Source organism: Drosophila busckii, chromosome 2R, assembly GCF_011750605.1.
Source record: "Drosophila busckii strain San Diego stock center, stock number 13000-0081.31 chromosome 2R, ASM1175060v1, whole genome shotgun sequence".
Classification (NCBI taxonomy): domain Eukaryota; kingdom Metazoa; phylum Arthropoda; class Insecta; order Diptera; family Drosophilidae; genus Drosophila; species Drosophila busckii.
In genome coordinates, this window is record NC_046605.1 from 12,453,073 (window position 1) to 12,466,893 (window position 13,821).

The 13,821-nt window shown below is 40.7% G+C and overlaps 2 protein-coding genes across 4 annotated transcripts; both read right to left on the reverse strand.

Annotated features, from left to right (window-relative positions):
* Positions 1-57: 57 nt before the first annotated feature.
* Positions 58-10,508, reverse strand: LOC108597409. 3 transcript variants are annotated; one of them, XM_017983958.1, is made up of 3 exons: positions 10,372-10,508; positions 9,828-10,027; positions 58-3,314 (listed from the first exon to the last, which is right to left on the reverse strand). In XM_017983958.1, exon 3 carries the CDS (start codon positions 3,305-3,307, stop codon positions 1,250-1,252), a length of 2,058 nt encoding a protein of 685 aa, XP_017839447.1. In that variant the 5' UTR covers positions 3,308-3,314; positions 9,828-10,027; positions 10,372-10,508; the 3' UTR covers positions 58-1,249. The 3 variants fall into 3 exon arrangements, with proteins under 3 accessions (XP_017839447.1, XP_017839446.1, XP_017839445.1); XM_017983957.1 differs by lacking the exon at positions 9,828-10,027; XM_017983956.1 differs by lacking the exon at positions 10,372-10,508 and having other exon boundaries at positions 9,828-10,322.
* A 1,862-nt stretch (positions 10,509-12,370) lies between these two features.
* LOC108594992 (ras-like GTP-binding protein Rho1) lies at positions 12,371-13,487 on the reverse strand. The gene is made up of 3 exons (XM_017980125.1): positions 13,256-13,487; positions 12,648-12,878; positions 12,371-12,587 (listed from the first exon to the last, which is right to left on the reverse strand). The coding sequence occupies exons 1-3, from the start codon at positions 13,409-13,411 to the stop codon at positions 12,393-12,395; spliced, it is 582 nt and encodes a 193-aa protein (XP_017835614.1). The 5' UTR covers positions 13,412-13,487; the 3' UTR covers positions 12,371-12,392.
* Positions 13,488-13,821: the final 334 nt, after the last annotated feature.

The following is a 13,821-nucleotide window of genomic DNA, read 5'->3' on the forward strand; positions in this document are numbered from 1 at the left end:
TGTATTGGTTGGTTTGTAAATTACTTAAAAGAGTTTATTGTAAAATGTATAACTGATATATATATATAGTGTATATAGTCTGTTAATTTTTACGCACGTTTAGAATTATGTATTATGTGTAGATTTTGTTATAAATGAATTTACGTTATAAACTTGGCACGCAAAACGTGCTAAACTTGCTTGAGTATGCTTGTATGTATGTTTTGTATATATGTGTATATATATCTATAGTGTTATCTTATGTGCGAGCCGACGCCACAACGTATTTGTTTACACTACTGCATGATCAACGATGGGAGTTGGACATTGGGGACTTGCGCAGTGCAATAACCTCAGAGTCAATCTCGTCTTGTTTTCTTTTGTTTTGTTTTGTTTTGTATGTATGTGTGTTTGCTTAGGGCTAGAACTTACATATGTACAAACTATGTAACAAGTCTGGAAGCCAACGTGAGCCAGCAGTTTAGTTTTTAGTTTAGTCGTACTTAATAATTAAAAACAAATGCAAACATCGTCTTCATCATAAGTATATAGTGTATATATATATATGTATATTATGTACATATGTATTGTATATTACTTGGCAGTCGAATTGTGGCCCAGCCATGTGCTCAGCTGCTTAAAAGTGATTTTATTAATATTATTATTTTCGATTTCGTTTGCACACACACACATACACATACACACATGCGTGTCTAGTGTCTATTTGTTGTAAAAGAATGTATCGCTTTTGAATCAATTTGTAAATTAATTAGACCTTGGAGTGCCATTACAGCAAATTGATTTGGCAATTGAATAACAAAACAATTGTTGAATTATTAAATATTTGAAAGTGCGTGCTATGCTTAAAATCATTTTAGAAATTAATTTAAATTAAAATTGTATAGTTTTTATGCTTGTGATGTGCATGTGTGTGTGTGTGTGAGGGCGAGGCACAAACATTACGCTTAAGTTTAATCAATCTTATACACTAAATCTAGACAATTAGATAAATCAAGAAAATAAGCTCGCGCAAAGCTGCTCCGCAGCTCCCTGAGCAAACAACAGCACATGGATACAAGGCAGCAGCGGGGATCGGGGCGTGGTGGGGCAGGGCAGGGCAGGTGAGACATATCAGTTACAAACTGAAATTACTGTTTACCAGTTCGTTGCGGTTAACACTGCGAGCGATCTTCAATCAGCAAACGAAGACAGCTTGTGATTGGACAATTAAGGTTGTTGCGTGCTTCGTGTTTTCTGTTTGCCATGGCGCTTAGGCCGCCGGCAGCGCCTCGTTCTTCTCATTGCGTCGCTTCTCCCAGTTGGAGATGTAGGTGAGCGGATAGCAGAGGAAGCCGGACAGCAGAATGAGTCCGCCGGCAAAGTAGAAGGCGACATTGTAGCTCTCGGTGGCCGTGTATAAAGCGCCTGCAATGGGACTGCCAATGGTGGCGGCCACACCCTGGAACAACATCAGAAAGCCAAAAGCATTCGTCAGCTTCTCCAGACCAATCAGCTCCACGGCAATAAGTGAGCGCAGCGCCGAGAAGCAGGCTATGCAAACGCCAAAGAAGACAGCAAAGGCCCATTGGGTGGCGTCGTTGATGGCAATGCCGCTGCAAATGGTGGCAATGCCGCCAGCAGTAAGCGCCACATTGTTAAGCCACAGCGGCTTGACGCTGGGGAACGAGCTGAGCGAGCCGCACACAATCCTAGCAATCGTATTGATGATGCCAATGCCTGAGAAAACCGAAACAGCCGCTGCCTTGGTCATGCCACCAGCAACTGCGCGATCCTTCAGAAATGAGAAGGGCACAAAGAAGCCCATCATGGTGAGGAAGCCACTGACGGCCAGGCACATAAACGCGGGCGACTTGAGCAGCGTGGTATCCAGCATAGTAGACAAAGTGCGACGCACGGCCTCGGGGCAGATGCGGCAGCCCTTCTGGCGATCCTCCAGCATGTCCTGCTTGGTGGGCAGACGCGTCACGGACATGTGATAGGCCAGCGAGGTTTGCGACTGATACTGTGGTATGCGCGTCAGCGAGCCGGTGAAGAAGATATCGTCTCTGTACATGGGACGCGAGGAGGAGTGCGACTGGCCGGCGGCATGAGCTGCATCTGTTGCGCCCGCTGCAACGCCGCGCTTGGCAAGATCCTGTGGGCGTCTGCCGGACACAGTATGGCGACGTGCCTGAATGGTGACCGGCTTGGCCTCAGTCTCCAACAGCGTATCGTTCTCAGCCTCCTCCTCGTTCTCCCCGACTGTGGTCAGCTCCTTGTGCAGATTGAAGGTCAGCGTTTGTGGATCACCATTGGGTGTGCTGGGCTGCGATTTGCGCAGCTGCTTCAGCTCAGTGCCCTTGCTGGCCTGACCCGACGGACGACGCTCCAGATTCATGCCCTTGAAGATTTCAGCGGCCGTTGGGTAATGATGACGCTGCGAGGCGCCCATGTAAGTGTTGTGCGCCGAATTGGGCATGGAGTAGGCGAAGCGACCCTCGGGCAGCGGCTTGGTAAAGGCAGCTTGATGCAGCTGCGGCGTGGGCGCCACTGTGTTGCCATGACCATTCAGCTTCAGCTTCTCCTCATCCACAGTGCCGTCTTCGGTGACGCCCAGAGTAATGGGCGTGATGGGGCGGAAGGCCAAGCCGAACACGGCGCAGGCCAGGACCAGAGCGCCCTGTACGGCCAAAGTCATGCGCCAGCCATAGCTCTCCAGCAGCTTGTCCGTGAGCGGAGCAAAGACAAAGGTGCCCACGCCAGAGCCGCAGAGCGCGACGCCCGTGGCCAGAGCACGCCACTTTTCAAAGTAGAAGCCAATGATGACCACCGCTGGTATGTAGACCATGCAGAAGCCAATGCCGCCCAGCACGCCATAGACGACGAACAGAAACTCCACGCTGGGCGCATAGTACGAGAGCATAAAGCAAATGGCGGAGAAAATGGCGCCCGCAATGGTCACGGGACGGAAGCCAAAGCGATTCGCCAGCGCACTTACGAACGGTCCGGCCATCAGATAACAGCCACTGAGCAGCGATGAGACGAAGGTTATATAGAACTTGCTCACATGGAACTCGTTCATGAGCGACTCCTGCAACATGCCGGAGCAGAAGACAATGCCGTCGATGACTGTGCAGCAGAGAAACGAAGCCACCATCACTACCCAGGCCCAGCCGCTGTCTGGCGGCACCACCACGGCGGCGCTATCGAGCTCCTCCTCCTCCTCCTCCTCCTGCTCATCCTTGCTGGGCTTATTGTCCGGATGCTTGCTCACCAGCGCTGTCACTGTGGCCACATCATCGAGGGATTTCAGTTGCTGCGTTGGCATGACGTAGCTGCAATGAAAAAAATAAAATATAAACAATTAATAATAATAATAATACTAGTCATAATAACATTAATAGTTAAATAAAACGTTTATTAAAACTACAACTTTGTGTTTCATTTCGCAGCAGTAGCTGTATTAAATTTCCATTACGAGTTGGCCTTGCGCATATTGCGCATACGCCCCCTAGTACGCAGTTTGGCACTTTCGCTTTTTCTGGGATAATAATTCTAATTATAAACATCACGTGCAGCGCTCACTGTAGTTTGCAATTGTAGTTGTAGTTGTAGCTGTATCTACATAAATAAATAAATATCTATGGCTTTTGTTTATCGCCCAACGAACGTCAAACAAAAAGCTACATGTGGGTGGCTCTGGGCATGGGGTGTCAAACGCCAACAACAACAACAGCAATAATGATGACAAGATTCCAATGTCAGCGCCAGCGAATAACAAACAGAAAGACGTCAAAGGCCTCTCAAAAAAAAAATATAAATAAATATACACAAAAAAGTGCTGGGCTTGCCAAAATAATTATGTTTTTAACAAAAGAACATACAAAATATTTTACATAACAAACAAGCACACAAAAAAAATATATAATAAAAAAATTAAATTTAAAGCGAGTGCATTAAATTAAGTTAACTAACAAAAGGCCTAAGAATATATTTTAAATGCACAGAAATTGTTTTTTAATTTTTATTTAAAATTTTCTTACTGTGTACTTTGTGTTCAAAGCATTATCATCTATACCTACAGTATTCGACTATATTCAAATATAAGTATTTATATTTATTTTTTTTTCATTTCTTTGCACTCGCAGCTGGCGGTTAAAAAACTTTTGGCCTTGAGCAGTTTTTTTTTCCTTGCTCTTTTTAGACTTATCTAATCAGATCTGTAGCCATACATAACATAATGCGACTGCTGAATGTCAAGTGCTCAAAACCAACTGCATATAGAGCAAAACACAAGTGGCAGCTTAAATTATTACGAAATGCAATCGCTTGTTTAATTATAAATCTGATTACCAAACACACTATAAATATAATAAATTTAGCCCTACTATGTGTAAATATTTAATAGCGAGGACAGATAACAAAGCTGTTATCAAGACTTTTAGTTTATAGCAAGATTTATGATGCAACTTGTAGTTTATATGCAAATTAACAAAGCCAGTTAGTTAATTATCAACGGGGGGTACTGCAAGCTCTACAAATTATGAGCAGCATGAGAAACTTTTATATTATTTGCTTGCTGATAGTGACATTTTCCAGCTGACCCGCTGATATAGCACGAGTACCCTTAATATTTATTGCCTGGCAACTAAACCTTAGTGCCTTTTAAATAGTTTATTGTCTCTCAACAAAAATGAACACTATAAACTTTGTATTCGAAGGCTAATGCAGCATAAATCAATTGCTCAGCGCAGATTTGCTGCTTAGCCAACTCAGATTAAAGCCAATTATGGATTTGCAGTCTTATCGCCCGCGCTTGATAAGCCTGCGGGCTGGCAACCCAACTTGGCTGACTTGCAGTTTGGGCTGAATTGATAATTCCATTACCTTGATTATAACTTTATGGCAAGTCGTAAATTTTTCTAAAAAACAACAAACGTTTATTGGGCCATATTACGTGTCGTACAATGTTTGCGCCTCTAGGAAATGGCTAAGCAACAATGCACATGGCACATGGGAAGCCGCTCAAGTGGCCGCGTGGCCGCGTGGCTTTGAGTTTTTGGACTCTTTTTTAACTGGCCTGCAATTGCGACACGCTATAAATAGCATGTCTAACTTGTTGAACGAAATCGAACCGTCTACAGTAGAAACGCGCCTAGAACAACAAAAAGTTAAGAGTGGCGGGTATATGAGTTTAATAGACCTGATTGGGTTTTCCCCAATTCTTGCAACGAATATTGGCACTCCCAATCTATAAGCTTATCAAATTTGAAAACAAAAACATTATTTTAAATACTTTTAAATTTAATTTTAAATATGTATTGTATTCTTTTCTTTTATCGTCGTTGTTCATAGTTGACATTAAGTAAATAAATATTAACAGAGCTGAGTTCGGGCTGTCAGTATTTCGAGTTAGAATTTGTATAAATATTAGAGCTGCTCATGCTTTGCACTTCTTATAGGGTATGTGCTGTTTAGCAACTTTTGAATTTTAAACAGCGCACATTTACTCGCTTTTTGTTGTTGTTTGCTTTTTGCGTTTGCGCCTGCGACTGGGACTGGCAGACAGACCTACAGTCAACACGTTTATGTCATACAGTGACTACAAATATGTACAGACATATGTATGCTATGTATATATAGGCATGTCTGACTGTGGCAGTGTTATCCTTGGCGCTGCTTGTAAACTAATCCCGCTGTGAGCAAACAGCAGAGAGCGCGCCCAGACCATTCATCATCTTTTGCCCACTGTACTTGTTGTTGTTGTTGTTGTTGTTGTTGTTGTTGTCAGTGGCAATTGCGCCTGTTGACAGCGCTTAAATTGATGCCCGTCGATTGAATTAATAAATAAGTATTATAGGTAAACACATATGGCCATCATAGCAAGGCAACAACAAATAGACAAGCAGACAGACAAGAAGTCTCTCTGCTTAAAGCTGCGCTTCATTTTTTTCCTTACTGTCATATTATTGGTTTTTCCTTTAGACTTACTAAACGTAACAAGTGGTTGAGCTTATTACATTGATGTAATATGCCAAAATTCGTTTTGCTCTCAACAAAGTGTATTTTCTAGTTGGTTAAGCTCGCTTGTTGCCTGCACTCTACGCTTATTTTTTTGTTGAGTTTGCTGGAGTATTTAGAACATGCATGCATATGTATGTGCATGTCCGTCTGGGCTGGTCTGGTCCGCGCTGTCTGCAACTTGTGGCATGTGTGCACAACATTTTTGTCTGTGTGTGTGTGTGCGTAGTCATTAAACGCTTTTATGCTCAAAATATTAATTAGCTAACCAACTTATGGCGGGCGCTACAAAACATGCGCATTTGTTACCATAAAAAGCAACGAAAATTTATTGTAAATTTAATGAGCAGCGACTTAAGGCCCAACACACAAAAAATAAATGTGAATGCTGAAATAATTTAAAACGTTGGCTACGCAGGCGCCTTAGAAATTCGAGTGGCCACTGTGTAGTTAATGCAGACATTATTTATTAATTAATTGTTTATATAAATTAAATATACAAACGCTTTAGATTAATCTACAGTTCTTGTTGTCTTTTAAGCACAGCTGTCTGACATAGTTTTCATTTTATAGTCTTATACGCACTTTATCAGTTGCCAGTGCCAGTTATTGTTGTTGTAGCTGTCAGCAGCACTATCGGCATGAACAAAGGCGCAGCAGCAACAGCAACAATAGCAACAGCAACAGCAAGAGTTGAACTCAACGCAACAGTTGCTGGCCACTGGGGCAGTGTCAATGAACAATTAGTGGAGCGATCAATGGTCGCCTGGGTTGTTAGATGCTTGCCACCCCCCTCTCCCTCTCCAATCTGAACCCAAAAAAATAAACCTAAAGTCACATCGCACTGGCCTGGCAGTTGTCTTTTGTCGGAAGTAGAGCATGCAATACTAAATCAATTAACATGTTTGAATTATGTTAAACTGAGCAATTATTGATGACGCTGCTACACACACACACACACACATGTAACATACATATGGTAAATAATATATACAATGACTAAGTTTATGTAAATTTAATTTATTGGGTTATCTGCACGTGCCTTTGTTAGGCGCTTTCTCACACACACACACAAAGACACATACGCACACATATTTATACAGCAAGTATATTGTTGACCCCGTAGCTTTGACATTGGCGCCAAAATGCTTTCAAATTTAATTGAATCTGATAACAAGCAGTTAACAAAAACAAAACTGCAATTGCAGCGCTAAAATTGTCTCCTAAGTAAAATAAATCGACAGATTTATATACTATATAAATTATATATATTATATATGCGCTATCAGCAGCAGCTGTAGCTATAATCAGTTGCAAATATGTAAATATTTACCAACTGATTAACGCAATTTATAATAGTATAGCTTGCTCTCTCTCCCGCTCTCTCTCTCGCTCTCTCGCTTTTGTGGAAAAGTTTTTCGTGCCAGCAGCCGCCACACGCAAGCGCAACGAGCCATGAGAATATAAAAACCTTCTAAAATACAAAAAAAACCGCAAGAATTTTTGAAAATTTATACAGACAACCTCAGTTATTTGGCAATGATTTGAGTGAATGACTAACTGATTAACCGACTGCGCACCAAAACATGTTTACAGCACGCTTAGTATATATACTAAATATATATATTGTGCTTAAGCTGTTTAATTTGACTTTCATAAGTAAAGTGAAGCAAAGCAAATCAAGTCCAAGTCTCAAGTCAAGCTGCTCAAGCCCACAATTGTTCATTGGCCAATGGCTTATTGGTAGTAGCTCTATTAACTCTTGTCTTACTGTTAGTGCCTGCCGCCCTGCACGTCATTCGTCGACGCTCATTTGCAGTTCTAAAGCTTCTTTAAGCGCAGCATATTTTAGCTTTAAACAGATATAGTCGGTGGTCATCCAACTAAATATTCAGTTAGCTAAGGAATATTAAACAACAGTTTTCTGATCACAATGATATATTAGTTAAACAAATAAGAAAATTACAAAACTGAGAAGCAGCTGCAAAGGATAATCCCCAGTTCATGCGCAACACTTTGAAATGCTTTTTATTGCATTCTTATTATCAAAATGCTTTTAATCGAAAAATGTAGAACGCTTCAATAAGATGCTTGAGACTTTTTTTTATTTCTTTAAACAAAATATATTTTTTGATAATTTTTTTTAACTGATTTATCTCAACTGGATCTAGGCTTTAAATTCCAATTTTGTATGCTGATAAAAGAAATCTTTAGAGACCTTAGCTTGTAATTTCTTAAACCAAATAATAGCAGTCGAGGGCCTTTGAAAGATTTTATTATGCTGATTATTTATTTATGACGAATTGTTCCCAAAAGAGTCGAAGCTAATTTTTCTTTGATGTATTTGATATTTATTTTATTTATATGTATTTGATATTTTTTTAACATATTTATCTCAACTGGATGCCAATTTTTTTATGCTGATAAAAGATTAATATATAAAGAAACCTTTAGAGACCTGTAATATCTTAAACCGAAGCGGAACTTTTAAAGATTTTATTATGCTGAATATTTATAATTGTATTTATAATTGTACCCAAAAGAGTCGAAGCTAATTTTATGCTCAAAGTTAATATTTAATTATTGTAATGCTGATTCTGGGAAATTATGTGATTCATTTTTATAAATATCTTGCTTGTTTTCGTTTCCTTGTAGTTTTCGTCACACTTTCTTGTACTATAAACCACAAAGAAATATTGCAAATCGCTTGTTTTATTTATCACTTTTTATTTTTTATGCGCTTTGTGCTTTAAACAATAAACAAAGACCCAATGCAATTGCCATAGCATACGTTTAAGCTTATTGCAGCGTATTTTGTAGTCTATGCACAGTTTGCTTAACGCTTTGAATTATGTTTGAAGTGAGTTTTAGCCGGCAACCGGTTGACGGGTTGTTTTAGCCAATGCAGCAAGATCAAAGAAAGGCTACAGCCAAGGCCTTGAGCAAATGCCAAAAACTGTTATGAGTCATAGCAGCTGTCAGTCAGTTAGTCAGTCAATGGTTAGGCGAGTAGATAGAAAGGGTGTGTCGCTGATTGCTTTTGGCTGTTGCCAAAAATATGCGTAATCAACTGTGAGCGAAAGAGAGTGAGAGGGAACGCGCTCATATAGTTAGAAGTAATTGCTGTTGCAATTAAGATAAAGACAGCGTGCTGGGAATGTTTCTTTTATTTGCATAACGAGTAGTTAGTATAACCAACTATAGCAACAGCAACAGCAACAACAACAACAACAAGAACTACTGCATGCTTGGCTTAGTATCGATCTATTGACTGTTTGCTAAGCAGCTTTGCTTCGAAAGCAAAAACAGAGAGCGAACAAAATGTAAGCAAAAGACGCGCCTAAAAGGCGGGCAGCGTTAAATTTCTGATTCCTGGTATTGGCAGCACAGCAGAAGAAAAAAAAAATTAACAAACTAAACGACTTGCCGCAACAGCGCACACACCCTCTGCCCCAGCCCAGCCCATGCCCCCCCTGCCCCTTGCCACAAGCACTCACTGCGGCGTTGCACTGAAGTTAGAACATTAAATTGTGACTAAGTTCCCGGCCGGCGCGCCGGCAATTTGGTATTGAAGTTGCTGCAGACGTTGAGTGTTTAGCCAAAAAAAAACACAAACAAAAAATGGTTAAAAATATAGCAACAACAGCAGGGCATGAAACTCGTTTTAGCCGGGCTCATAAGCGCGGCACGGGGTGCGGTCATGTGACAGACATAAGGCAAAAGCCAACAGCAGCAGCAACAGCAGCAGCAGCAGCTATAAAGTCATTCATTTGTATTCTGTCTGTTTGCATTTGCGCCTGTATTAGTGTTGGCCCTCTGCTGCTTACCTTTATGCTTATTTACGTCTATGTATGCGTGCGTGTGTGTGTTTATTTGGGTGTGTGTGTGTTCGTTGGCTGTTGCAGCTTTCAATTTGTTGGGGAATTGATAAAAGTTGTTGGCTTCTTGGCGCGTCGGGCACTGCGTTTGCATCTATTTCTGGCCGCTGCGGCGATCGTGGGCAGTGGGCAGCGAATAGAATTTCTTTCTGCGAGAAAGCGAAAGCAAGGCGAGCACACACCGAAAAAAAGCGAAAGTTAACTGTAAATATACAGCCAAAGGCGGAGGCGCGATACACTTTTTTTTTTGTCGTTTTTTGTTTTTTAAGAAATTTCAATTCAAAGCGAGCGCGACAATAAAAATTCTTCTATACGCTGCTGGTATATGTATCTGCATTTGATTATCTGTAGCGGTTTTAGCAGCTGTTTTATACAAATTCTCTCTGACTGACTCTCTATATATATGCTATATATATGTGGAGCATATATAATGAGCGACCTGCCTCCGCAATTCGAAAAAAGCACGCGTATTTTTTTCAAAATAAATACATACGTTTTTGATATTCAAGCACTGGTCGTGTGTATGTGTGTGTGTGTGTATATATGTTTGTTGTTATTTTCGTATTAAAAAAACACTTTCAGCAGCGCTTGACTTTTTTAAGTTGATCGCGCACCTAACGACCGATCCGAGCGACTGACTAAAGATTACTGAAGGGAAATGAAAATGTGTTGGCAGTATAAACCGCAAAGCAGAAAGCAACAGCAGCAAGCAGCAAACAGCAGCGGCAAGAGTCAAGCACACGCACTCAGCTTGGCTGTCTATGTGTGTGTGCGTCAGAAGAGAACGCGTTGCGCGTGTGTACGTGTGTGTGTGTGTGTGTGTGTGTGCGTGCTTGTATTTATTTTAGTATTAGTTGTTGTCGCTGTCGCAGCGCTGCTGACGTTGTAAATGCGCTCACTATCGAACAGCGAAATGTCGGCCCCTTTATTATCGCCCATGCGGCGTCGTGAATGAAACTAACACAACAACAACAACAACCACCACCACCAAACTAACAGTAACAACCTGACTGCAACTAAAAGCACTTGAAAGCTCTAACAACAACAACAACAAGAACAACAGCCGGCAAAGCTAACATGGCGCATTGCCAGCGCCTTTTTTTTGCTCTCGCTGCTCTAGTCAAAATGGCCTGCCAAAAAATTCAAACACAGCAACAACAACAATAGCAGCAACAGCGGCAGCGGCAAGCAAAGTTCACTCTCTTGCTACGTATACGCAATGGCGATTACGTTTGTGATAGCAACATCGATTCAACTAGTTGTTGCTTGTGCTTGTTGCTTTTGCAAAAGATCTTAACTTTCAAGCTGACTTTGTACTTCTTTTCAAACTTTTTAGAGTTGAAAAGAGTTCAGTTTTAGTTGTTGTTGTTGTTGGGGCAACAGTATTAGGACTGGCGTGTGCGCTTGTTTGTGTTTGTATACTATATGTTTGTGAGTGTGTGTGTGTGTGTGTGAGTTTGTGTTGGCAATTATGTTGCTTGTGTTTGTGTTTGTGTTGTGCTCTTCACTGTGGCTTTTTCCACTAACGAGAGATAACCAAATTTTGAATGGAACTCATTCACATTTTTTGGGGATTTAGCCAGAAAATAAGATACAAAAAACACAAAAAACTGTTGTAAGCAGCGCTTGAATACCCTGTAAAAGTTCTTTATGTTGTATATAATTATATATATGCATTTTTAACTGAGCTATTTACTTCTGTGCTCCAATTTTTGTTCAGCGTTGGCTCTGCGATCGAAACTTCTAGCAAACCCGCATGGTATTGGGTATGGGGGAGCTGGAGCTACATTTTAGCTGAGTAATGCTGCCTTGGGCAAAGCTATTTGTTTCTATTTTGATTTTAACCAGTTCACGGCTTGTTTATGAATTTTTTTTTTGGGTTTCTTGAGCTTCAAATTTTGCTCGGGAATTATGAATTTTTGGTATAAATTATTTTAGTGTTTTGCTTATCGCTTGGCATTTGTTGAAAAAAATTTCATTTATGTGCAACGATAATAATATTAAGCCATAATTCTTATCTCATATGCATATGTATGTTGTAGCTATATTAAAGTCTATATTTAATAATGCCATATTGGAACTTAACATGTGATTTAGCGGCTACTTTGAATTGTGATTGATATGCGGCAACTGCCACAATTCGCATGCGCTGATTATAAAAAATTAATTTAATTTTTGTGGCCCTGCTGATATTACATTGCGACATAGCATATCCGATAAACGAAGGTCAGAACTTCAGTTTGCCAAAGGAAACCAAAACTAACACACACACACACACACACTCTTTCTCTCTCTTTCTTTAAAGGCAAACCACTTAACTCACTGCAGTACTTTTCCATTGTGGCTGGCTAAAAATAAAATGAAAATATGTACAAAACTGAGCGAAACATGAAATGTTCTTATTTTCAAGTAGGTACCATGGGTATTGGTATTTTCGAAAAAGAAATAATATATGTTAATATATAATATATAGAAAATTTTAATGACGAGCTGCGTGTGTAGTATTAACAAATTCTATAACAATATGCATTTGCGACGCTTCTTCTTCTTGTGCACCTGTAGAGCGGCACGTGTGGCAGTTTCAAAAACTTCGCGCACTCCTTCCTGCATCTTGGCCGAGCATTCCAAATAGGCATAGGCATTCACTAGCTCCGCCATGGTGCGTCCATCCTCAGTTCGAACAGGCTCTTGATTATATATAGATAGCTCCTATTAAATAACATAATTGATTAATTAATTTTTAAACAATTATCTGCTTATGCTGCTTACTTTTATTGTTTCGGGATCATGACGCAGATCGCGTTTGTTGCCCACCAGCACAATGGGCACATTGGGGCAAAAGTGTTTGACCTCGTTCATCCATTTGTCTGATATATTTTCCAGCGAGTCTGGCAGATCAATGCTGAAGCATAGCACTATAACATCCGTATCTGGATAGCTGAGCAGACGCAAGCGATCGTAGTCTTCCTGGCCAGCAGTATCCCACAGCGCCAGTTCCACCTTTGCAAACAAATATTATAATTTATTTTCGGCAACGCAATTGCTCTATTTCTTTTGTAAAGTGTTGCTCTTTCTGCGGACACGAATGCTGACAACATGATTCATGATTCGCTTAAGTTGTTGTAAACTTGTTGAAAAGAGCAGCCCACCCTGGCAAGAGCCACAAGGCAGAAGGCACTGCGCAGAGATTGCGACCACAGAGTGTTAGGTACTAAAATAAGTTGTGTACTAAATATTTGTCTGTGCAAACACACATACACTCACATATGCTGATACACAGGCACGTGTATATTTAAACATAAATGTGTGTAATTGTTTGTGCATTCTTGCCACATTGCTCATATTGCAAAACAAAAGGCGCTCACGCCTAGACAAACCTGTGAGCCCTCCACTTCCACATCCGCCACATAAGTCTCGAAGACAGTGGGCACATAGTCCAGCGGAAAGTTGTCCTTGCAGAAAACCGTTAGAAGGCAAGTCTTGCCACATGCACCATCACCCACTAGCACTAGTTTCTTGCGTATTGAACTCATTTTGCAATTTGCCACAGACAATATTTTAAATACAAATTATGTAAATGCAAAATAATTTTGTTTTGTTTGCTCCAAAGCGTACGAGCAGCAGCACTTGAAATTGAACTGGCTAGCTGCCCAGGAGCTGCACGATTGCTGAATGGCGCTATTTGTGATATATACATCTTTGTTTATAAATTTATCTGGCGCTGCTTCTGCCGAAATGCTGCGGCAGCCAATAATGTTTATAGCTTATGTTTTTGTTTTTTTCGTAAATTTTAGTGCCTGTGCGAGGCTGTAGCCTTATTCATCTTTATAAAGAATTTGCCGTTTTGTTTATTATGCGCAGGGTAGCTGAAATTCGAATAACTGTTAAATTTTGCTACACGATGGGTAGCACTTGGCAAATCGAGCAACCTTATCGAACGCAG